At 38.2% G+C, this 26,533-nt stretch overlaps 1 protein-coding gene and 1 long non-coding RNA gene across 3 annotated transcripts in view; both read right to left on the bottom strand.

Annotated features, from left to right (window-relative positions):
- The window catches only part of LOC311077845 (uncharacterized protein), a 372,280-nt gene that overhangs the window by 15,117 nt on the left and 330,630 nt on the right, over positions 1-26,533 (bottom strand). For both annotated transcript variants that reach the window (XM_084106487.1, XM_084106488.1), the window contains exons 6-8: positions 1,184-1,450; positions 756-1,100; positions 363-449 (exon numbers count right to left, since the gene is read on the bottom strand). In XM_084106487.1, the coding sequence (XP_083962613.1) occupies positions 363-449; positions 756-1,100; positions 1,184-1,450 (699 nt within the window). The remainder of the gene's footprint in view (positions 1-362; positions 450-755; positions 1,101-1,183; positions 1,451-26,533) is intronic.
- On the bottom strand, positions 19,528-26,202 carry LOC311078287. Its single transcript, XR_014605115.1, has 3 exons — positions 25,342-26,202; positions 21,827-21,917; positions 19,528-19,991 (listed from the first exon to the last, which is right to left on the bottom strand). It is a non-coding gene; the product is annotated as an uncharacterized lncRNA (long non-coding RNA).

Genomic DNA, 26,533 nt, shown 5'->3' with positions numbered 1-26,533 from the left:
GACTGGATGAGCAGTATTTTATGTCTGTTTGGTGTTTTTCATGGATCTACAGTGAATGCGCTGCATGGATGAGCTCAACATATCGTCTTCATGTGACGCTTTCTGGGAGAATCGAGTGAAAGAACCGGAGTGTTATATGAACACACTTCTCTCACTGTTTATACTAAACATGTCCTAGAATATGCATAAGTACACTAATTGGGACACACCATAAAAGTCCACGAAATGAAACTAAAACAAGAACTCAATGTGACAATCATACTGTACAATATGACAGTCATATTTTGATGAGTTAAAACTGAAGATAACTCTAGCATTATGCTCTGAAAAGCACTGATGTGAGAAAGACAGTGATGATGTACCTTTAGAAACGTGTGTGTTTATAGTTGAGGGATCCTGAGAGTGTGTGATGTGGACTGGATTCACTGCTGTCGTTGAATCAGCTTGAGCTGTGAAGATGAATGTTAGTTCAGATCATTAATACTGTACAATATGACCATCATATTTTAACTCTGATCATCATATTACATAAAAAGTTAATATTTTTGCTGTCAAGTTTCAATTCCTTTATTATTTCCAGCATCACGTTTTGGACTGTTACTTCACTGCAGTTCATTAGTTTGAAGCAATGCTTTGAGTTACTCTTCTGTGAGAGTCAAAGAAGCTTTTGTTCCCTCAGTTTGTTCTGGTTCAGTGATACTGATAGACCTTAGTGTTACTGACATTATGAGGGTCTTCTAACACTGTTTTCTCACCTGAATACTTGACAGTGTATCTGACTGAGGTCTCGAGTTGATTTCTGCGAGTAAGCTGACATCTCCACTCTCTGTTGTCATCTTCATTCAGGAGTGTTGTAGTCAGAGTGATGATACAGTGATATCGATCTGATGATGATGATATCTGATATCTGGAGTCTGTCTTCAGATCAACACCAGCCTGATTCACCCACAACAGCCCAAGACCCTCAGAACGAACCAAATAATCAAAGGGAGATCCAGCATATAAATATAACTGACAGGAGAGAGTCACAGAGCGGCCTGGACTGATCTCAGTCTGTGAGGATGAAGATGATGATGACGATGATGATGGAGACACTGAAACTGAACACAAATCACAGACTCTTCAATCATCATCTGAGTTTAAAGGGAGAATTTTTAAATTTACCACATAATCATAAACTTACCATGAAGAACATGCAGAGAAACATCAGCATCAGGTCTTTGTTTCTGTCCATTCACATATTGTTGGCAGATGTATAATCCATAATCTTCTTCTGTGACGTTCTTGATGTTCAGAGAGCAGTCAGACTCCAGACTCAGTCTCTCATGTTTCTCTGTGTCTTTCTTCTTTATCCCTAAAGTAATCAGTTCAACTGCTTCTGAATGTCTGAATCTGTTATAGTAGGTCCATGCAGTTTTAGATTTGCAGTCAGAAAGAGCATTATTACAGGACAGACGCACATTTTCACCAGAACTGATGAACACATTATCATCCACTCCACTGATACCTGAAACACAGTATATCTCAGTGATCATTATGATATATGTTAATAAATTAAAACGGTTAGTTCCAATCCTTGATTCTGATTGGTCAATAGCTGTGCTTTATTCACGATAAAACACGGCTATGACCGCTTCACCCGACGGTTCTATTTATCACTGCGCCCTTAAAGAGACACCAGGCAAGTCTGAGTGTTTTTTCTCTACGAAGCTCCCCCTAGTGTCTGGTAGTAAATGCTTTCAAACACTCTGTCGTAAAAACGAACTGTTGTCCCTCGCCACGAGCAACCCAGCTGATCAGCTGTCAGCCCAGCTGAGCAGAGGAACCGGCTATTTCAAAACCGAGGCAAGTAAAGCAATATTTTCTTTCCAACTGATGGCGATTTTTTTTTTATTGTGTTGTCATGCATACTAGTATTTTTACCGGGAACGAACTATATGAACGAGGCGAACTACTGCTTTCGTGTTTGTTTGTTTTTGGGAGAGTGGACATGAGCATAAAAAAGTACCGTTTACCTTTGCTTGTCTAAGAAAACATCATCGTTTTTTCTAGCTCGATCATGATATGTGCAACATGTTTATTGCCTATTATCAGACGCGTTGACTTAGTGACAAAATAAAAGTGTAAGTTACACAAATAAAACCGACAGAGGAACGGCCAAACAACTACAGAAATCAAACGTGTTTGCTAATGACAATGCTAACATCAAAATTATAGTAACGTTATCTAGCGTACTAGTAAGCCCGTAACAGACAGCGATCATAATAAAAAACCTTTACAGACAATAGATAACATCCTGAGGTCACAATTACTTGAAATTTAAATATTAAACACAGTTTATTCCAAAGATACTTACAAGTGCAACAGCAGCCAGGTCAGCATCCGTTTTGCTGGCTTCTGTTTCTCTCAGTTCTCACCATACTGAAAAAGCCGGTCTGATATTTACTCGAGTCTGACTTCTTGCTTGGTCAAACCTCCCGTTTCCTCTTTCATTGGTCCTCCGAAAAAGATTTCCTAGCTTTCTGCTTCTTTTTTACAGGCTCAGCCATAACTCAGTCTATCGTTGCCCTTTGCTTATAGTAGACATTCTCTGCTTATAGCCCGCCGGTGCTTGAATGAGGGCGTGTACGTGTGCAGTGCCGTCAAGCAATTCGTTACATCGCGAGACCTGATATCACGCGATACTTCCTGACGCCGACCCGCCGGCCCAAAGTTGCAAGTGAGTTTTTTCCGCTCTCGGGCACCAGGGGGGTGCGAAACCACCACCATTCAACTCGAAATAAGTAATATAACCATTCCACTGACTCTGAAGCTGTTCAGTTAAGGTTAAAAAGTTACCTGGTGTCCCTTTAAGAAACACCCTTAGCAACCACACGTATCAACATAAACATAGAAGTAATACATTTTTTTTTACTTTAATATTGTGTGGTAACTGTTTTATAAAAGCAATAAGGCACGAGAATAATGTATCGTGAATAAATAATGGCTGAAGGGCATTGTTAGGCACGACGCGAAGCACTTAAAGCAAACAACACACTCTCCAGAATAAACTATTAGTCTTTGTACTGTTCTTAGTGTAGTTTAATTTTAGAGCCACTAGGTGGTGCTAGTCCATGTATGTTTCTGATGTTGTCAGAGAGAGTAACCTCTGACCTTAATTGCAGCCATCTTGTTTTACTCAGTTGATGCTGTCACACGGTTAAAGCAGCTCAATCTCTTCATCATCTTTGCATTCATTTATAGAAGCTTTGTCTGTAAGTATTAATGTGTTTGCTAGAAGCTTGTTTTTCATCTTTTTTCTGGATTTAGTACCAGTAATTTTAGGATAAAATTGATATTAAGAGAGACTTTTCAGTACGATGTTTCATGCATCTGGATTATTATTTGTGTATATTATGTCCAGTTATACCTTAATAAATCCATGCTTCAGTTCAACTTTCTTGTGGAAGGAGTTATCTGTCTGCCTAGTTGAAGAAGGGGAACTCTTTTACGAGGGCAGAATAGTCTCTATTAGAGAGCTGTTCAAATCACTGACACACTCTTAATATGAAGATCATTCTTCATCATCAGATGTTTGAGTGACACTATGTCCAGTATCAGGAATAATACAGTATGATCTGTGTGTATCAATACACAACTCTGAGATCACAACGTGAATGTGTGCAAGAATAAACTGAGCATGTTCAAATGATCTCTTTCCAGACTAATTCCACTAAATGTTGTAAGGGTGGATTTCCTGCAAGACTGCCGAATGACTAAAGAAACATTGTCAGCAAGATGGTAGAAAACTGTACATTTCTTGTCTATTCCACCCACTGCCACTGTAACGCAAAGTTGAGATGTTGACCAGAAAGAAAAAAACAGTAGGTGTCGGAGAGACGAGAGATGGCATATTTTCCTAGCCTGGTTCTACCAGACTCTCGTACATTTCATTTGTACAGAGAGTCTGGCCTCTCTCCATTGAGAAACGTTTACTTCCTTGTAGGCGGGTTCTCTGTTAAAGTTCAAAACTATTGGATCTGCCCAGAGTCACTCAGGATCTGCCATAGCCAATCGCTAACGTGTGGTCGTGACGTATGTCATGCGCCGAAACCGGCCGGAAACAACAAGTCCGAATGATCAGAGGATTATGTTTAGAATAAGATGTCTGTCAACGAGAGCTGCAGGTTTTGTTCATCGAATTTAAGAGTTCAAGGAACAATTGTAAATTCTAAATGTATATTTGACACTAAGGACAGTGATGTATTCAGTCAACTGTCGAAGCTGGGTCTAATCATTAACAATACGCCACTGCGGTCGTTTCGGATCTGCCACAAATGCTGTACAGTGATCACCAGGCTACTGCGCGATATGGAAACAACTTTTCTGCCTCCTTCACTTGGTCCTCCATTAGTGCAACAAGAGGGGAGACGACAACAACTATCGGCTTTGCATCCCTATCGTTCGCCTTAGCTAACTCATTCACCACTAGAACTGCCATGGCAGTCATTTTGACCGTTTTGAATTTTATATCTGCAATAACTTTGTTGAAAAAATAAATACAATCCTGCTGGTACCTGACTTTTCCTAAAAGTGTCTGTATTTTCATTTAAAATGTTTTTTTTTAATTTTGCGGTATTATTATACCAATATACGCAACAATAAAATGTGGTAAAAAATACACTAAACATATTCAACAACAAATCATTTAAATGTAATGATATTCAGAACAGAACAAGAATGAAAAAATAACTAAAGCCAAAATGAAATGCTTTGGCTACAAGCGAAAGTGAAAGTAAGCGGCGTTGGGCTCACGTAACTCTCTAATTAGAATCAAAATGTTTCAACATTTGCGATGTGTTTGGATGCTAAACTATTCTTTATTATAGGCTTTGAACTTCACTCACGTTCCAATATCGACGGAAAAAATCATCCTCTTCACACGCGTAAAATGGTACGAATTGTAGCCTACTAGTACTGAGAAACAGAGCAGTGGAATTTTTATGTTAGCTTGACTATTTTATTATATTTTATTATGGCTATAATGAACAGGCTGCAATGCTGGAATATGGTGTGTGTGTGTGTGTGTGTGTGGGTGCGATCAAACAGTGGAAACATGAAAACATAGGCTACTATTTTGTTCAGGGCATCTACGAATATTATTTATTTATAAATTATAATTAAACTTGTTTAAATGTACAGTTTGGTGTTGTTTTGTTTTTTAAAGACATCCTAGTACAATAAATGCATTAATCTCTCAATTGGGGATTCTGGCACTTCTAGTGCTAGCGGAGTGAGCTGGAAATCAAACTTTTCCCGAACCCGGTGGGGAGGAGGGTCACAACATCATGGCCACCAACAAAACTTAGCAAACATTGTTCTTGCTCCGGCTTTAACTTCTGTATATTCGGCAGTTTTGCAACAACGGACCGAATAGCTTTTCTCACATCTTTCTCTGCTGCCATTACTGAACTCAAACTGACGCACTACATCAACGTCATCGTTCTCAGCCACTCCCTCTGTTCGCTGATTGGTCCTACAAAAAATTGGTTTCTGGAAACCTAAGAATATACAGCAGTCCCAGACGTAGTACTGAAGGAAAATGAAATTGAGCGGAAGTACGTAGGAGGGCGCAGCCAGGCTAATATTTTCCCCCATGTTTAATAAAATTACTCAAACGTCACACTCGTCCGCATACATGGGGATCGAGTGAGAAAAAGTATCCAAACATCCAACTCTGGTCACAAATATAAAAGGAAATAAAAGAAAGAGTACAAAGGTCGGTAGAGCGGTTATCTCTTCTCCTCACCTGTCAAATCTATTACTGACACTCTACACACAGTTCTCATTTTACCTCAGATTAACATAAAAGCACAAAGTGACCGTTACCACTTATGACCACTTATACCAACGATGGAAATAAACACAGTTATAATAGCTTAATATGTGGGAGAGCGTTGCTATAGAGAGTGACAATATTGTATTGCAATAGATTATATTGCACTATTATACTATATATCAAGTCAATACCAAATCAAAACTAGTTAGCACATTATTTGTAATTGAAATTAATGCAACATGGTTATAGTAATACTTAAAATGGTTACAAAATAGATGAGATGATAATAACTTATACCATTAATTGTACCCAGCATATATGTAAAATGTGACGAGAGAGAGAGAGAGAGAGATACAAAGAAAAGAGGAAGTAAAGAGAGAGAGAGCTCCAATAAAGAGACCCAGAGAATAAAAGAGACAGAGCAACAGTTACAATCTTCTTTTATCCTTTCCCTGACCATGTGACTAAAACCCAAATGTGAGACGCTCAAACTGACCAATCAGATAATTACAACTTCCCCCACGGTATTAAATGTGTGACAATTCATCGACCCCTGAAGTACACACATCTTGGGCTACAGTGATCACTATCAGCCCCTCTGTGCCTTTAGGAACTACAGATGGTCATAGAGGAGGTGGAAAACAGTAAAGCAAACGTCTTTAGAGAAAATACAGATTTCTTTACCTGTGAGAAGTGAAGAGAGAATGATCAGTCCCAGCAGACACAGATCACACTTATCAGCCATTTTGTGTTTCTGTCAGTCTTTCTCTTCAGTATATATATATATTACAGCTCGTCCTTTACACATCATCAGCTCCTTCTCTGGTTGGTAACTTCCTCTGTCCTCATCAAATGAGTGTTGAAATTCTGCTAGAGTTGCTGTTTAGTGACACGATGCCACAGTGAAGTGTTGCTTTAACAAGCCATGGTTCATTTGCTCTGCCTTTAGGATTTCAAGTGTCCTGGCACAGGTGAGGGTGTGAGTGGGAAACCCACTGCTGCAACTTGGCCCTGGTTTGTCCTCATGGATGAGGTGTTGGGACAGAGGCATTGCACCAACCCCCCTGTCCTCATTGCCTCAATCCCTGAGGACACACCAGGGCCGAGTTCAGCAGTGTGTGCCCAGGGTGAGGAGGAGCCAGCACCAGCACCAGCACGAAGGCAGAGGCGAGGAGAGCACAGGAGAGTAGGGAGAGGATGGACAGGCTGTTTTCTCTTCTTGAGAGAATGATTGAAAAATATATTTTTTTTCTACATATTCTTGTTTAACTTTTTTCACTTTTATTTTTTAAAGGGGTGGTTGATTGTGATTTCACTTTTTTCATTTTAAATAGTGTGTAATGTTGCTGTTGGTGCATGAACAGTATCTGCAAAGTTGCTGCGCTGAAAGTTCAACGTAAGCAGAGATATCGACTTTTAAAAATCAGGAAGTTTAATGCCTACAAAAACGACTCGAATGGGACTACAACGAAATACTTCCCGGGTTTTATACGTAACTAACCCATGCAAAAAAAGGGGGCATGGCCATATTTCTGCGGCTTTGTCGAAGAGGAAGAGTTATAGTGGAGAGCTGTAGCCATGCCGTCGAAAGTGTGTTATTTTCACCCAGCTGCCAGGTCTTCTGTGTTCGGGCTTCATACGGACGCTGTAGTTCGTCAACAATGGCTAAAATTTATGTTTGATTATGTTCCTGAAAATTATAATCGTAATTTAGCTCTCTGTGCTGCGCATTTTACGGAAGACAGCTTCCAGAATCTCCACGAATTCAATGCCGGATTCAACAAGAAACTGTTACTAAAACATGAAGCAGTTCCAAGTTTACAACCAGAGGCAGCAGTTGTTGGGCCACAACCTGTAAGTAAGACTTAATAATTTGAAATGTATTTGCATGTATAATTTCAGACGTAATGTTTTAGTTTTATCAAGGACGTAAACAAATGCCAGCGCTGGCTTTAGTAGCCACTTACACACGTACAAACGCGTACAAACATTTTGAACCTGAATTTGTAATTATGTACTAATTTTGTAAATGTATTTTCCATGTATAGCCTACTTTATGACGTAATTTTTCGATTTGATCAAGAACGTAAACCAATGCCAAAGCTGTTTGTTTATAGCCAGTTAGTTCAATGCTATTTTGTGTGTATAAGACAAACGTGTATAAAGTTAAAAAAATTATATGTAATCGCAACAGCAAACTTCAGCTGCTGAAGTTAAAACAATAACTTTAAAAAACAGTATTACTCAGTCATTTATTCAGTTATATTAAATGTTTATTCAGGTGAAAACCGTATCTCAAAAGCTAACAAGCAGCAGTAGTATTTTCAAGTAACAGCGTATCGAAATTCTTATATAATAATAGTAGAATAGAATAGAATAGAATAATAATAATAAAAAATGTACCATTCAGAAACGTTTTGTAAGAGCCGTGTTTGCGGAGGTTGCTTGACTCTCTTCATTGCCGCTTTCTGGGTCTGATTCTGGCTCAAACTGATACGGCAGTATTGACACCATTATTTACATTTGACCGGAGCACATGCAACTTTCGCCCGTAAAGGTAATGGGCGTGAAGTTTCCGGACAACGTGCACTACGCAGTTAAGCCAATTACAAGACACCGGCCCAACTAACCAATCTGAGCCCATTGCCTGTTTCTGAGGGAGTGGTTTCATAGAATCAGGAAGTCAACCGGTCGTTCAAATGACAGAGGAGAAAGCGGCTTACAATAAAGGTGAAATTTATGAAAAATAAGACTTAAAAAAACAAACAAAAAAAATATATTTTTTATATTCCACCCCATAAACACAATCATGCAAAGAAAAAAAGCAGTAAACCACCCCTTTAAAAGGAAACAAAAAATCTGTACATTATTTTTATGCAACTTTAAATGTGTAAATAAAAGAGAATGAATTGTTCTGGACATTGTTTATTTTTTGACAGTCATAATTTCTACTTGAAACAAACTCTTGTATACCTTTTTTTTTTCAAATAAAATTGGTAAATGAAAATCATTTGTTCCACAGGCTACATTAAAGTACTTTTTCCAACTATTAACAACATATGTTAAACATATCAAAATCAACAAACATTTACAGTATATAAAATAAGAAAAAAATGATGTAGACTTGTATTGAGCTGAGCAGGGAGACCCTGGAGCTGCTGGACTGGGATGGGCTGCCCCTGGTAAGGCCTCCTGCTGGTGGGACATCATCTGGGATGCTCTCCAGAGTGTTTGAGTGCATATTTCCACTATCCACTAAGTTGTCTACCAACAGGTTTGCAGGGCTGACTCAATCGACGGCTGCCACGTCACTGAGGTTTTTTTTTTTTTTTCAGAAAGAGTAATTTCTGAAAAAAGTACTTTTAATAACAAGTTTTTAGTATCAATAGTAAAACTAGAGGTATGTATTCTGCAGGGGAAAAAACTCCTTGTCAGGGTTTTTATGATAGTTTTGCATTTATATTATGCTACTACTGCATTTTACTTCTCAATATTTTCAAGGTTGTTACATTATATACTTTTGTGTAGTTTAATGTAAAATCATATGTGAGGGAAAAAAGGTATTTCAGTAGGTTACTTCACATTTGTACGTGAATATTTAACGAAATATGCAGTTCCGAAAATTAAAGTAACAAAATGTAGGTCTATTGTCACAATATTAACAAATTGTTGCTAACTACAGCGTCCCATATCAAAGGGCGCATCTGAAGCGCTCGGACCGGTCTAGCCTACAGAGGTTTGTTCTTGTCGCCTAGCAACTGTGACAGCTGCCGATGACGAGCGAGAGAAATACTGGACTCTTTTTTTATATTCAGTTGGGTTTTATATTCAAACAGGGCTAAACCGAAAATACATGATCCGGCAGCGGCGGGGCTGAAACATCCTCAACATGTCCTCCAGTATAATATAAAACAAAAATGACAATAGCCAATTCTGGCTCCATAGCTGTTTACTCAATTAGGCTATATCAAATGAATTATCAGGATGGCAGCTGTCCTCTCGCACCGTTGAGGAGCGGTGATCAGAAACACCTGGTTGCGCAATTAGGAAATCCTATGAAGGCTACATGGTGCATCCTTCGAAGGATGCAGCCTTCACATTGGGACACAGCTGTTTCCGTTTGAGACTTCAAAGAAGGTAATCGTTGTTGCTACTTTCACTCCACATTCTGTATTTATTGTTGCCCCTTAGTAGTGATGGTGAAATGAATCTTTGTTAAGCAATGGGGCTTTCCCCCTTGAATGTATAGTAAAATGGTTCATTACTTGAAGCTTTTCAACACATTGCACACTAACGACATCTTGTGGTCAAAAGGTGGAACTGTCTCTGTCAGCTGAGAGAGCCAGTGGGGGCAGCCCTGACCTCTCTAAAGACTGACGTCACCCCTCCTACAGCCCTGGAGTATGAGGCAGTCCAGGGTGCTTTAGATGTTCTTGCCCCTTTCCGCCAGGATACAGTAGAGCTTTCGGGAGAGAAAAGGGTGTCTGCCAAAGAAATACCTCTGATGAAGATGCTTAATCATGCTGTAATGAGCAAGCTAGAAGGCCTCAATTCAAATTTAACATCAGCTGGGTGACAGCCTTGTGCGGAGGGTCAGGGAACATGCAGCACATTTAGAATCAATAAGTGTGATGACCATACCCACGTTATTGGATCCCAGATTCAAAACACTGGGATTCTTAAGTCAAGGGAAACTGCAAGAAGCGGTATCAAGATTAAAATCTGAATGCGCTTCTGTAATCAGAAGTTCTGGTCTCCATTCTGCTTCCACCAACACACCCCCAGCTCAGCTGCCAGCCTCTTCAGAAGCAGCTCAATCTTCAACAGCAAGTAGTATATGCCTTTGTTGTGTGAATGTTCACATTAGTGATTAGCACTGTGAAACATTGTTAATGGATTTCTTTTTTACTTTGTACCTTTATTATTAGGTGACCTTTGGCCTCTGCTGGACAGCACGGTTGATCACAGTAGAAGGAGCTCAAGTGCAACAGCAGATGCTACTCTAGAAGTGGACTGATATTTATCAGAAGTGAATCTCACAAGATCTGAGGATCCACTAGTATATTGGGCTCAACATAAGCATCAGTATCCTCATTTATATCAGCTGGCACTGGCGTTTTTATGTTCCCCTGCATCCTCCGTTCCATGAGAAAGGATCTTTTCCAAGGCTGGAGAGGTTTTGCCCAAGAAGAGGAATCGTCTAAACCCCAACACACTTGAAAAGATTCTGTTCCTCAATAAAAATCATTTGTAATCCTTCCTTCACCCACCCCAACCTGCAGTGTTGCAGTTTGCTCCTCTATATCCCCAGTCCCATAAGCACAACACTGCACTAAAACTAGTAACAGTTCTAAACAACCCAGAAACAATTCTTAACCTTTCCCACCCCACACTTTTCTGTTGCAGTTTGCTTTATTACATTCCCTCCACCATAAGCACTGCACTCAACACAGTCTCACTTTTGTTGTTCATACTGTCACTATCCAAACAATTTATGAATAATTAATGAACTGTGTGTGACAGTTGTCTCTGCACAAGTAAATTCAGACAGAGAAAGAAACATATTTTATTTTATACTGCGAGGTCTCAGTGGTTCAGGAAGCCTCATTTTGCCATCACTAGGGAAGTGTCTCTTTATAGTGTGAGTCGGTGATGATGTGCAGGAGCGGTGAATCAGACTTCCGGGGAGAGGGAACGAGTGAGCGGAGCGTGCGGATCTGGTGACTCCGTGACACACTTATTACTGACCAGATTTACTTTATTTCTGGACTCATATAAACACTGAGCAGTGTTCATTTAACACTGGTAAATTTGCTGTGTAGAGTTTTATTGCACCTGCGTATAATGACAATAAAGACTATTCTATTCTATTCTACTTTATTCTATTCTATTCTACTCTATTCTATTCTATCCTTTCCTACTTTATTCTACTCTATTCTTTATGGATGTATGAAACATTCACAATAAGATGAATATCATTCATTTAGAAACATGAATTTTCATTTAATGCTAATTTTAAGCATCATTAGTAGAGATATCTGCAGTATGATATATACAAATAATAATGCAAATAACCTCTTATTTTAAAGTTCATAAACTCTTAATAGTTTCACATTACAGCATGTTTTAATATTTTCCCCTGTCTAATCAAACCCAAACAGACATATATGATTGATGTTTTAAACCTCATTTTATTAAGTTACAATGTAACCACTTATATTATTTTACCATGGCTTGGAATATATATATATATATATATTTTTAACCTCAACATAGCGTAGCCTAACCCCATCGCTGCTAGCTTACCTCTTCTCTGCTCTCAATAAATGTTCTCAGAATAGGTTAAAGCGCTGATAAAGCTGTGAAGCAGATTTGAGGAAGTAAAACATGGTGTCAAAATGTTCAGCGTTTCCTTGTAGCTCAGAGGGTGGTAATGGAATTTTTTCCCCATTAAAATAGCAGTTACTGCCAAACGTACTTCTGTTTTCTGTAATATTGACCAAGACATAGTCCTGTTCTGAATCGCCTGTTTCCACATCGACAGTCTTGTTCAGAGTCATCCTGATAGAAATCACTCTTAGTAAAAACGGTACTAAAGCTGTCACTGGGTCAGAACTTTTACAAAAGGTACCTATGTACACAGGTACTAATATGTACCTTTAAGGTGCCAATCAAGCGGCAACCTTCCGGTCTCTCTTGTGAAGCCGATACAGAAGTAACTTAAACTGCAGTTCAACGACTGGCCACTAGAGACAGGCTGCAAAAGAGAGTCAGTTCCATATATCCCCCATGTTAAAATGCCCAACTTTACAGCAGAAAAAAAAATATTTATAACTCATCCGTTTAATTGACATTAAGCCTTAAAGTTCTGCATAATTAAGGGTGTGGCCACTTGAGTGACAGGTGGATTGCCGCTGATGTCAGCCTATCAGCAGTTTGTCTGCTGTACGGATGGACGATACCACTTATTTTGTTTTCGATACGATACCGATACTTTCAAGGCCAGTATCGCTGATACCGATACTAATACGATACCTCTAAAACTGAACTTTTAAATTAAAAAATTTCTTACATTATTGTATAACTGAGATTAAAATGGGTAATGATACCCACTTAAAATTATATTTGAAAGGCATTTTAACATTCAATACGCCTTAATTGGAATTTATTAGATTTTATTTTGATTTACACACGGTTAAATGTTTACTTGTAGTGGTAACCATGGAAATCTACAAAATATTATAGGCCTATTTGAACTACGGTCACTGTAATGTTCATTTTCATAAGGGACTGCCAGTGACAGGCTGTTGCACCCATAAAATGCAACCTTTTTATTCTGACAGTGTATGTTTATATTAAAATAAGTTACAGAATAAAACATCAGTATGAACTTTTAACATTTAATTTAAAAAAAATGTAATTGCACAAACTATGTAGGCTACAATTTGTTTATTGTGAAATAGCTCAAACATAGTTTTTCAGTCTTCTGTTAAGCATTGTTCTGGGAAACGCAGCCCTGTTTGAATGCATTATCGTCAGTGTGTGAACGCTCTCTGTGATTGATTGGTTCTGACTTGCAGCATTTGCGTGTGTTCAGTTCAGATGAGCAGGGAAGAGGGTCTACTACACAATTATTCACTAACATAGGTTATTCATCCAGTTCAATGCATATTGTACGCATTAGCTTTATTGTCAAATAAACAAAATCACTGGCAAAAAATAAACAAAAAAACATTGTAGTATCGATATATATATATTTGAGTATCGATACTTTTGATACTCGACGTCAGTATCGATATATTGATACTTCATATATCGATACGCCATTCCTAGTCTGCTGTCTGTTAGCGTCACGTCACCTCAGCTAATTCCAGCCGCTGAACTCAGCATCTCTGCCGTGTTTGTGCTTTATTCGGGATTATTTCATACAATTTAATACACACATTACTTTGCCCGCGCCTTTGGACTCCGTCGTGGTCGAGTATTGAGAGAATAACCAGCACTGTTTTCCAGTTGTAATATATTTGGAGAAGGCATTCGACTGTGTCCCTCGCGGCGTCCTGTGGAGGTGTGCTCTGGGAGTATGGGGTCCGGGGCCCTTTGCCAAGGACTGTCCGGTCCCTGTATGACTGGAGCAGGAGCTTGGTTCGCATTGCCGGCAGTAAGTCACTTGTTCCCAGTGCATGTTGGACTCTGGCAGGGCTGCCCTTTGTCGCCGATTCTGTTCATAATTTTTATAGGATTCAAATTCTATAAATTTTATAGGGGCCGGAGGGTGTCAGGTTTGGGGACTACACGTTTTTTTCTCTGCTCTTTGCGGATGATGTTGTCATGCTGGCCCCTTCAGACCAGGAACTTCAGCATGCACTGGGACGGTATGCAGCCGAGTGTGAAGCGTCTGGGATGAGAATCAGCGCCTCCAAATCCGAGGCCATGGTTCTCAGTAGGAAAAGGGTGGCTTGCCCACTTCAGGTTGGTGGAGAGTTCCTGCCTCAAGTGGAGGAGTTCAAGTATCTTGGGGTTTTGTTCACGAGTGAGGGAAGGACGGAACGGGAGATCGACAGACGGATCGGTGCAGCTTCTGCAGTAACTGCCAAACGTACTCCTGTTTTCTGTAATATTGACCAAGACATAGTCCTGGTCTGAATCGTCTGGTTCCACATTGTCTGGTTCAGAGTCATCCTGATAGAAATCACTCTCCGAAAAAAAGATATGTACCTTTAAGGCGGCAACCTTCCGGTCTCTCTTGTGAAGCCGATACAGAAGTAACTTAAACTGCAGTTCATCGACTGGCCACTAGAGACAGGCTGCAAAAGAGAGTCAATTCCACATTGAGGAAGTGTCTAGAGACTGTGAAACACGGTGTCCAAATGTTCAGCGTTTCCCTGTAGCTCAGAGTGTGGTAATGGACTCTCTTGTCTAGTGTTTAGTGCTGTTATCATTAAGAACGTCCTTGATCAGTCTTTTTTTGTCTTTATTTATTTTTTATTGAAAATAAGTCATATATTTTTCCTCAAATAGCTTTGTAGTTACTGCTAAACATACAGGTTTTAAAATAGAGGAGGCACACACAATTTTACCAGTCGGATGTTTTAACTACTTTTGGTAACACTAGAATACTGTTCCTTCATTAATGAATAACTACACAGGAACAAATGAGTAATGCACTATTAACATTGTAGTAACTACTATTAACTAACAAGAAACTCTGATTAATGAATTAGTAAGTCATAGCGTTCAGTCGAATGTGGTAGTTCACTATTAGCTAATCAGTAACTACTATTTTTCATACCTCACTGAAGACTACTAAGAACTACTATATACAGGTTCATAATTAATATTAATAATGCATAATATATAATAAGGTAATGGTAACTCATTAGTAATTAATCAAGTGTAACTACATCCTTCTAAAGGAACTAATAATAATTTGGATCAGTAGTATAAAGTGAAAAACATGATAAATACCTAATATTGACTGAAGTCATTGTAAGTTTTAAGGCTTTTGTAAGGTTTTGGATAGTAATGACTCAAGTGTTACTACATCTTTCTAAAGGAACTACTAATTATTTGGATCAGTATTCTAAAGTGAAGATCATGGGAACACACTAGTAATGACTAAAGTGTTACCAAATCCATTGGAAGGAATTACTATTCAAAATCTTACAAAAATCTCAAAAGCTTACAATGACTTTCCAAATAATTAGTAGTTCCTTTAGAAAGATGTAGTAATACTTGAGTCATTACTAGTGGGTTACCATTACCTTTTATTATAAATTATGCATTATTCATGTTAATTATGGACCTGTAGGTAGTAGTTCTCTGGGAGGTATGAAAAAAAATAGTAGTTATTGATTAGCTAATAATGAACTACCACATTCATCTGAGCGCGATTACTTACTAATTTGTTAATCAGAGTTTCTTGTTAGTTAATAGTAGTTCTAGAATGTTAATAATGTTAATCGTTTGTTCCTGTGTGATTAATCGTTAATGAAGGAACAGTATTCTAAAGTGTTACACTACTTTAAAATGGCTTTTTTAGTCACTTATATCTGAATATTTATAGAAAACGACACAGACATCAAGACAATATACATATAAGTTCACTCAGCTAGTCCTATCACTTGAAGCAGAAAATCCATCCTTCTGTCCTTTTAAATGTCTGTGTTAAAAGAGCACTTTCAGTGGTTTAGTGAAGCTGATTGCTGTAGCTTATATCCGACTTAGGCATGGGGTCAGAGATGAGGAACGATCCCAGCTTTTTCCCTCTCAACTTCCAGCACTGTACCTTTCAGAGCTGAGAAGCAACATCCAACCAAATCATGGAAACCTAAGGCCTTCTTCTCAGTCACCAGAACAGAGATCGAAATTCCTATAACTGGGATGAAATCCTGACTCCAGAAGCTCATACCATCTTAAAGCTGTAGATGACCAGATCGTTTCAACATCATTGGTGTGCATAAGGTACGAGGTCAGTGTAATCAGGGTTCCTGCAGGTTTCAGTTAGTCAAATTTAAGACCTTTTTAAGACATTTTAAGACCATAAAGATTGAAATTTAAGACCTACACGACGCATTGCCAAAAAATATTCAAATCAAAGAATTCATTTTATTTCAATGAATTCAGTAATTGAAAAAGCATTAACTTAATTTACAGATAAAGCAATCACATTAGTAACCTTCCAGACCCAACAACGTGTGTCAGAGAAAAGAACAGAATCAGATATAAAAAAAATTATAGAAAATTGTACTTTGCATATTATAGGCCTACTGTAAAAAACACATAATTAGTTGATTTTAGTTGATCATAGTTGATCATAATTAGAGATGAAATGGCATGAACATTTCATTTAATTATTATAGTGCCAAAAATTATCACTTATCACAGAATCCTGTTCAAAAAGTACTAATACTACACAATGAAATCAATTCACCAAGTTTTATGTCGAAAAACAGCAAATAACAAATAAAATTAGCATCAATACGCACTAACATAAACATTAAAATAATACGATTAAAAATGATAGCCAGATTTTAAAAGTGTCTTGCAACATGTTATATACTAACATGCAGGGCCTGAAGTTAACTTTTTTGACCACCAGCCACTGTGGCAGGTGGATTTAAAAATCCACCCGCCACAGTGACTTTTTACCAGCCAGTTTTTTTTTTTTTTTTGGCCTCATAAAAGGTGAAAAAAAAAGGGAATTGCACAAACATTTGTTCTTTAACTTGTAAGAATACACATTTAAGTGCTGTCAAGTTATTAACGAGATACAAGTAATAATGACTCTTAGAATACAGATATAGACCTAGTGCAGCTCGTAAACAAATCACACACGGCTGTGTTGATGGCTGGGCAGCTGTTAGTTAACAGTTAACTTACAGCGTTCAGGAACCGTTAAGCCTAACTAAATTAATATTGTTATTACTGGTAAAGTTACCGGGTAGGCATTTTCTCACCGGTTCCCAACTCCCAACATCTGTGCAACTGTCATTGTAATGTAGCTTATGTCAGCGTTGCATTATCTCATCTCATCTCACCAACAGTTTAATACTTAACTCACATATTATTCAAACGTAGTCAGAGAAGGGCCTCATCGTTCTCTCCGATCACATATACGTTCCGAAACACTCAAACTGCGCTGCTTTCACAGATGCTTTCTGTACTCCAGTAATGTGCCGCCACATTTTTAGCTAAAATCCAACGAAATGGCTGACTTCGTTTAAATGTCAAAGAACAACAGTTGCAAAAAAACAAAAAACCGCAAAGACCCGGCCCCTTTAGTTACTGTTGCTATGTCCGTCAAGCTAACGTTACACCGCGCTCACGCCAAACCATGATCTCATGCAATGAAAAACACAATCACGCAGCAGAGACACTGACAACACGCTGACAGACAAGACAGTCCAGGTTACTTTTGATATTAAACAAAGTCTCAACGTTAAAATTTGGTCATTTTTAAAGAAATTTAGACAATATCGTTTTTTGGCTCTGTAATGTGTCTTGACAGATCGCTGTGGTGCCTCAGTTAAAGCTGCTCGTGAACCGATCATCTCTTCCTTCTAGTTAATTTATAGCATCAAATAAACATGAATGAACATAAGAAGGAATGTAGTTTTAACTGCGGAAAGATGTCAGTAGCCTAGGTCTACTCTACACTCCGTTTTTTCAAGTTCAAATCATCCAACGTTGAACTCTCCTGACTGCTTTGTCGGACAAAAAAAGGCGGATTCGGCGGATTATGATTGGCCAGATCGCCGTCAATCAAACTCCCCGCGAAGGGTCGATTCTCATTGGCTACCTGCCAATGTGGCAGGTAGATTGACAGTGTTACCCGCCAATTGCAGAATTCACCCGCATTTGGCGTGTGGTCGGGTGTTAATTTCAGGCCCTGCTAACATGTACAAGTTCAAATAAAGTTGACAAAAAAGGTTTTTATAAAAAGATAAACCTCACATATTTCAGACTTTAATTTATCTTTTTTGACTCATTCTTTTTATAAAAAATGATTTAGTGACATTTACAATACACTTTAGCTTATCTTTTATTATTAATAGTAAAATTCGGTCCGATTTTCCCGTGGCGTCTGTCGTTGCTATGCAACTCCACAATGACAAAAAAGTTTTAGTGGCTAATGGATTTCCACCGCCGAAAAACGCTTGCTGTAGCTCTGTTACAAGATTTATTTACGGAGGAGAGAAAAACACCCGTAGTGTTTGGGTGCACCCGCATCCTTCATGTCTTTTTTCATGTCGCTGCGCCTGGAAAAAAACGAGCGCGCGCGCCTACATTTGAATGAACTTGAGCGCGAAAAAGACGCGATATGTGAACTGCCTCTTGGCGAGCGACTTCGATACTTTTTTGCTACTTTGTAATAACTTAATGCGCCAGCGTTTCTGGAAATGAACGAGGGTAAAATCTTTTTTAAGACCTGACTAAATTAAATTTAAGACCGCGGATGAAAATCTGGCTGTTTTTAAGACGTTTTAAGGCCTTAAATTTAAAGTTCAGAATTTAAGACATTTTAAGACTTTTTAAGACCCCGCGGGAACCCTGTGTAATGGTCATCATAATGAACCCTTCGCTCGACGTTTGGACTTAGTTGGTAACGTCTGACTAGTTTATTGTCTGTGTGAATCGAAACATTCAGACTTTCACATCAGAACTATGAGGGTGAATTTCAGCTTACACTGTAAAAAATTATTTTGTTGACTTAACTCATTATTTTTTGTTATCTTTTTGCATGGATATTTTTAAGTTAAACTAACTTATTTATAAAAGTGTACTTGACAAATTTGGAAAAGTTTACTTGACAAGTTATGAAGTTCAATGAACTGATTTAATTTAGTTAAGTTAACTTCGAATTCAAGTTAAGTCAACTAAAGTTAAGTTTTCTAAACTACATCCAATAAGTTCAGCAAACTAAAGTTAAGTTTTCTAAACTACATCCAATAAGTTCAGCCAACTAAAGTAGTGTTTTGAAACCTGCAGCAGTACCAAATAATTAATTACTACTAGAACATTAATTTGTAAAATACATTTGATTAAAAAATATATATATATGGAAAATTAACGATCACTGATACAATTTACAATAGTTAAGTCACCTTTATTTATATAGCACTTTTTACAATAGATTGTATCAAAGCAGCTTTACAGTGATAACATACATAATACAACAAAGTTTGTTTCTAGAAGAAAATTGCGTCATCTTCCACCTTAAGTAAGGCAGATCAATAATATTGTTGAATATTAAATGTCCGCAACTAAGCAAGCCAAAAGCCAAGGCAACAGTGCCAAGGAACCAAAACTCCATCAGGTGACATGTCAGAGAATGGAGAAAAAAACCTTGGGAGAACCCAGGCTCAGTCGCTCAGTTCTCCTCTGGGCAAAGAACGAACAGTGTATGATAATGATTCAGGCAGCATTACAGATCAGAAGTCAGATTGGATCAGAACATTCAGAATGTTTATCCAGTTCCATCTGATTGGAAGTTGGAGTCACGCCGGTATGTAGACGAGTTTGTTGAGGATCAGTGCTGATGGCTGTAGTGTCGATGAGGCCTTCACAGGGCTGATGAGGCTGGCACTTCAGGGATGCGTTGTGGATGGGTCCAGGCGCAAGTCCATCACCTGATCTGGATCCGGCCCGGATCCGGCTGACTTCAGTAAACCTTGGAATAAACAGAAAGACTAACATTAGCATAGATGCTAATGTCAGTAGCATCATACATCATTCTTCTTATGATGTAACGAGTACATCAGGTATTATATACAATACAATTTTTTTTTGCAATGAACTGCAATGAAATTGCAGAAAACAACCTCATGGAAAGGTGTTTTACACCGGTCTCAATGCATGTCTTGTGGATTAATTTGTTAAATAACATTAAACAAGATCAACCCACAGCATTCAGTATAGAAACATCCTTTGTTCCAAAAGAAACCGTTTAAACATTGTTAAACACATTAAAGACCTATGAATTGGCTTAAATGCCATTTTAATATCAACTAAGTTACCAATTATTTATGCTCTCAAGCTTCAACAAATTCATCAATTAAACTAAACACTCTAAAATGCCACTCCCACAACATACCAACACATGAAACATCCTGTTCACAACATTCCTTTCAAAAAGAAACTCTGAAAAGCATTAAAGGTGTTGTTCCAACCCCGTAAGACTTTCGTTCATCTTCGGAACACAAATTAAGATATTTTTGATGAAATCTGAGAGCTGGCTCACTCCTTCATAGACTGCTGGGTAATCGATGTCTGCCAGCCCAGAAAAGTTATTAAAAAAATTGTTACAATAGTCCAAGTGACTACAGTGGCTCAACCTTAAGTTTATCAAGCGACGAGAATACTTTTTGTAAAAAAAAAAACCCAGACTATTTTCAACTATTCATTTTATTTTGTGTGGGCCTCTGAATGAGCTCACGAGAGCGCCACAACACATGTGCGAGAACTGAGAAGATGACGCTCGCGATCATTTGATGGGAAAGTGTGAAAGGTAAGCCATTAATTTTGCGGCACTGGTAAGGCACTTTTACGTTTTCTTCTTGGTTTCTCACGATTCGGACATCCAGGAAATGCACACTTTAGAACCATTTAAAACACTACATTGAGACCCATCTGCGTCATCTTCTCAGTTCTCGTGCATGCATCGTGGCGCTCTCGTGAACTCACGTCAGAGGCCCACATGGAAGAAAATGAAGAGTTGAATAAAGTCATTATTTTTGTTTGTTTTTTGCGCACAAAAAGTATTCTCGTCGCTTGATAAACTTAAGGTTGAGCCACTGTAGTCACTTGGACTATTTTAACAATGTTTGTACTAACTTTTCTGGACCGGCAGAATGAAATTGCCTAGAAGCCTATGGAGAAGTGAGACAGCTCACAGATTTAATCAAAAACATCTTAATTTGTGCTCCAAAGATGAATGAAAGTCTTAACCCGGATTTTCACCAACTGCGGAACGGCTGCGGATCGGCTCCGCTGCGTGTCGGCTCTGTGCTCCATCATCCTTCAATACCCACCAGGTCCGGATTTGTTGCGGAATGGCTGCGGCCATGACTGACAGCTGAGGTCACAAGGACCCACGAGATTCACGTATATGATCGCGCGATATAAGTGCTGAATTGTTGCGGAGCTCTCCGGCATCCGGCAAAAATAGAAGCTCTGCGTATCTGCTCCGGAGGGCTGCGGATCGCCGGAGTTGGAACGCAGCCGTTCCGCATTCAGTGAAAATACACACATTGACTTTAATGGAAACCTATTGACTCCACCGCCGTTCCGGAGCGGATCCGCAGCCATTCCGCAGTTGGTGGAAATTAGGGGTTATGGGGTTGGAACAACATGAGGATGAGTAATTACTGAATTATTTTACAAGAAATGATTAATGCATGACAGAATTTTCATTTTTGGGTGAACTAACCCTTTAATATTTTTGCTTTCAAATGCCTAAAACTTCATTAATTTTAAGAATTCCCAAAGATTACAGTGAAAACTCACCTGTATCTGGTGCTCTGCAACTGTTATGTAAGTTAGTGACTGAAGTAAAAAATCCGGTTGGTGAACAAGCTTTTAGTCAACTTGACGGAACCTGTGAGTCAACACGAGGAAATACAATGAGATAATCTTCTATGTGCAAAACACTCTGATTCGAAATACACTCAATAATCTTAAATTCGTGACAACATCGTTACTAATTCACCCTATTATCAAGATTCCTTAAAAAATGAACATGCGCGACGACATGGCACAAGATCCAAACTCCGAAGAATAGTAATAATGAAAACATCCAAACCACAGACGTATAGAGCTCGGGCGTAGACGCTATGGAATGATGCATTGTGGGTAACGGCGGCCATTTTAGAGGCAACGCAGAAGCGTTCGGAATAAAGTAATAGCGTAGCCGACCGTCTCCACCGGCACCGAGAAAGAAAGAGAAAAAGTTATGGGCCGTGACAAAAAAAGTTGGCTATACCGTATACTTACAAACTTAATAATGAAGCCAAACAACGCTACTTAAAAAACAAATTAGATTATAGGCGAATCGATCCCTATGAATAAAGTCTGGAGTAGGCTAATACCAAGCCTCAGTTTCCCTGATATTTTCCTACCTGGTCTGTGGAGTGAGCGCTTACACCTCCGATCCAGAGCCGGATTTACAATTTCCTGTGCCCTCGGCAACAACATTCACACACACATTTTAATTGTTTAACCCTCTGAGGTCTGAGCTGTTTTCTGGGCCCTGGAGGTGTTCTGACATGCTCTGACATTTCTGGTTATTTCTGTTACTTGTGACATTTTCATGGCTAAAGTCTAATTACACTGTATTCAGCACAAACTCTGCTACAATAATATATCAGCAGCATGTATGTAAAAGTTTGTAGTTTTGAGATAATGACATTTATGCGTGTTTTTTGAAAATACAAAAAAAAATTCTCACTGAAATAAGGCCATGAAACCCATACTGATTATTTCTTCACAAGACTTTTGAAAATTGTATGACGTAGCCTAGAATATTTGCTGCAAAACTATGTGAAAATCACCCTGACTGCTCATTCAGATAAGACAATATATTGATTTAAAAATTTTACGACGTGTTTTGTGTGAAAAAGCCTTATGCGAGAGCTCATTAATATGTAAGCTTTTCTCACCTGAGAAAGACAAAGAACCTCCCCTAACGGCCCTATTAGGAGCTATCAGGCCCCTATCATTCTGAGCAACCTTGCACAATACTGTAAATGAGGAGATTTAAAAAATAATGGCTTTTAAATTGTTTGGATTTATTTACAACACAACATAATCCAAAGATACACAACAAATGCCAAAAAAGCACTTCAAAGACAGACCTTTGTGCCATTCCTAAAAACATTGTACATACCTTTCATTTCCAAGATTTTCACTTTACCATGTTCACGTACTGAGACTCATGTGAATGTTGAAGTCCTCAGTGGCATCTGGGACCTGAAAAAAAAAAAAGTGAACATACTGATATCAAGAGAAAGGCCTGCACGATTTTGGAAATAAATATTAGATTTTTCTGGTTAAAATTGCTTTTTAAAATTCCTTTTTAAAATTCACAGAATACACACACACACACACGTTTCCAACGATATATAATATAATGAACACCAGGTTTGTTGTGCCTTGTAGGCATAAGGTATATGCGCAGTGCGGATAAAATAATAATAACAATAAATAACCTATAGCAGCCTATAAATCTTCCAAAAGAAGCTAGAGAAAAATATATTGATTATCATGTTACTTCAAATGTTTCCATCCGTTATGATGATATGAAATGAGATAATAATAAAAACATGAAGCCGTTTGGTGCGTTTTGCTTTCATCCAAAATATGATACATTCAAACGCGATCGCTTGCAAAATATGATACATTCAAACGCGATCGCTTGCAAAATATGATACATTCAAACGCGATCACTCTCAAATATAAAACATTATGGTTACCATAAACATATCTATGTTTGAGCAGATATCCACAAACACAGTAAACACGGGTCTAAATATTATAATATTCCCCATATATCTAGCAACAGTTCAGCTGCAACGTGACATTTATGCAACAATAACAAACTAGGCTATGTAAGAATTTCTTACCTTATCTTTCTTGTCTTCAAATCGCGTTCTTCTTCTTCTGAGGTAGCCTAAATCCAATGTAAGCTCAGGCACGTCTTTCAAACTCGACGAAAAGTGAAGTGAAGTGGTTTGTTGTTGAGGTAACGAGCGCGTTCGCGTTCCATGTGGAGATTTGCATGTGAATATCTTTTGCGCGAGTAGGCGTGGCCAAATTAACTGTAATGAGCAAGCGTTTGAGAAGCTGGACATCTTGTTGGTTTTATACAAATTACTTAAACAGAGAATATTTGTTTTCGTTTTGAATCCGATCATTTAAAAGTACACACTTAAATGTTTATAAAGGTATATGGCTCATAAATGTGTGACAAGTATTCGCTGAGTTTTGTTTCAGTTTATAGACGTGCTCAAGAAAAAAAAGTTCACCGCGACGGAGAGGCAGAAAGCACACCCTGTTTATTTTCTTTATTTTACAAAAGCACAATGTTTTGATTTGATTGTAAGTGGACACATACAAAAGGAGAAATATCACAGATTCTTTTTTTATATTTCTTTTTTCTGTATGACCATAAATGATGGAGTAATTTAAGTTTATAGTGCTACAATGTGGAGAAAATCCGGCAAAACGCGTCGGCGCGTTTGTCGACCTCAGAGGGTTAATAAACAAATGGGGTTTTTTTTGTCACAGTCGGCTGCAAAGATGAGGTTGACGATGCTGATTGGCGATCTTCGCTGTAAGTTAAGTGAACGCGCCAGAGAGAAATGCAAATTGCATACGGATTTACTTACATAAGCAGAGAGCTGTCTGTTTTCTTTCGTTTTGATTTGTTTGTTTAAAAGTAGACACTTTTAGAAAAGTAGAACCTGTCACTGGAGGCTCACTTGCAGTTCACAAATGGATGAGTGCAAGATCTGCAGATCTACAAAGTAAACGCGGAGAAAACAATCGTTCGCACCGTGAACCAAGCATCAGTGGTGACACACACACACACACACACTTGTCAGATTCTGTGAGCTACGAAGCTTGTCTAAGTGGGTTTGTTACACTTCAGGAGTTATTTATTATACGTGCAATAATCCACTGATTTCGTCCGGTTGACGACCAGCGGCGACCCAAGCCATATAGGGAAAACTAATATGATTTATGAGGCGTTTGCCCTGTCGATCATGAGACCGATTACAGCAGTTCACAATACAGCAATACTGAACCATTTTCCAAAAAATAACCTAAATTAATGACCAAATGATCAACGTTACCTACTGCCTACTATACGCTACTATACAGTACATCTACTTCCGTACCGTGATTCCCACAATGCATTGCGGCGTGACGCAACGATCCCGAGCTCTATTAATTGTACATCACCCATATCGATTCAATTTGACATTTACTTTTGTAATTCAAAGATTGTGGTCAAAACTTACCTATATCTGGCGCTCTGCAACTGAGTTGAATTGAAGTGACTGAGGTAAAAAAATTCCAGTTGATGAACAAGCTTTTAGTCAAAGTACTTGACTGAACCTGTGAGTCAACACGAGAAAGTACAATGAGCGAATCTTCTATGTGCAGAAATACACTCAATAATCTTAAATTCGTGACAACATCGTGAGTAATTCACCCTATTATCAATATTTCTTAAAACATGAACGAAATGGCGCGAGGCCGGCAAAATCCAAACACTGAATAACTTAGTAGCCTAATAATGAAAACCGTGACATTTCAAACCACAGGCGTATTACTTGATATTTATATCACCCATATCGATTCAATTTGACAGTTACTTCTTTTAATTCAAATATTTTGGTGAAAACTTACCTATATCTGGCGCTCTGCAACTGAGAAACTGAGGTAAAAAAAAAAAAAAAAAATCCGGTTTGGTCCGGTTGGTGAACGAGCAGCTTTTAACTTGACTGAAGCTTGAACACAAGGAAGTAAAAAAGAAAAATCAGCGATGTGCAAAAACACTCTGACTTGAAATGGATAATATAATTCTAAAACGAACTAAAAACTTGCATCCACTTTCACTTACTCTGTATCACTCCTTCTGAAGACACGTATGGTCCAACAGGGAAAATCATCCGGTTTCCGCGGGCTTCTCGAAAATTCTCAGAGAGAAAAAAATGATTCACCGAATCATCTTGAGAGGTTCATTTTCATGAATCGCTCAAATCCGCTCGAGTCTGACCATGAATAAAAACTGAAACAGCTAGACAATTTTTTTTGTGTAATTTAATTAATTTGTGCTCATAATTTTAAATAACAGTAATGTTTTTAATGTAGGCTATCGTTACACACTAAAATAAAATTGAAGTTTAGGTTTTAATGCAGTCTACCAGACAGCAAGATATATAGATAAATTAAGTTTAGTTTACTAAGTTTAGTTTACAAAGTAAATTTACTTCTATTAAAGTCATTTATACTTCATTAGAGTATAATTGAAGTAAAACCAGCAGAAAATTTAGTGCAGTTGTTTTAACTTACATTTATAAGTTAAAATAACAATTATACTTGTTAATTCAACAGAAAATCTAGTGCAGTTGTTTAAACATACATTTTTAAGTTAAAATAACAATTTAATTTGTTCATTCAACTTTCAGTCTAGTTGAGGACAAGAAA

The sequence above is a fragment of the Abramis brama genome, assembly GCF_963993115.1.
Source record: "Abramis brama genome assembly, chromosome: 1".
NCBI lineage: Eukaryota > Metazoa > Chordata > Actinopteri > Cypriniformes > Leuciscidae > Abramis > Abramis brama.
The sequence above is the reverse complement of the archived record's forward strand: the minus strand, read 5'-3'. Positions and strand labels throughout refer to the sequence as shown.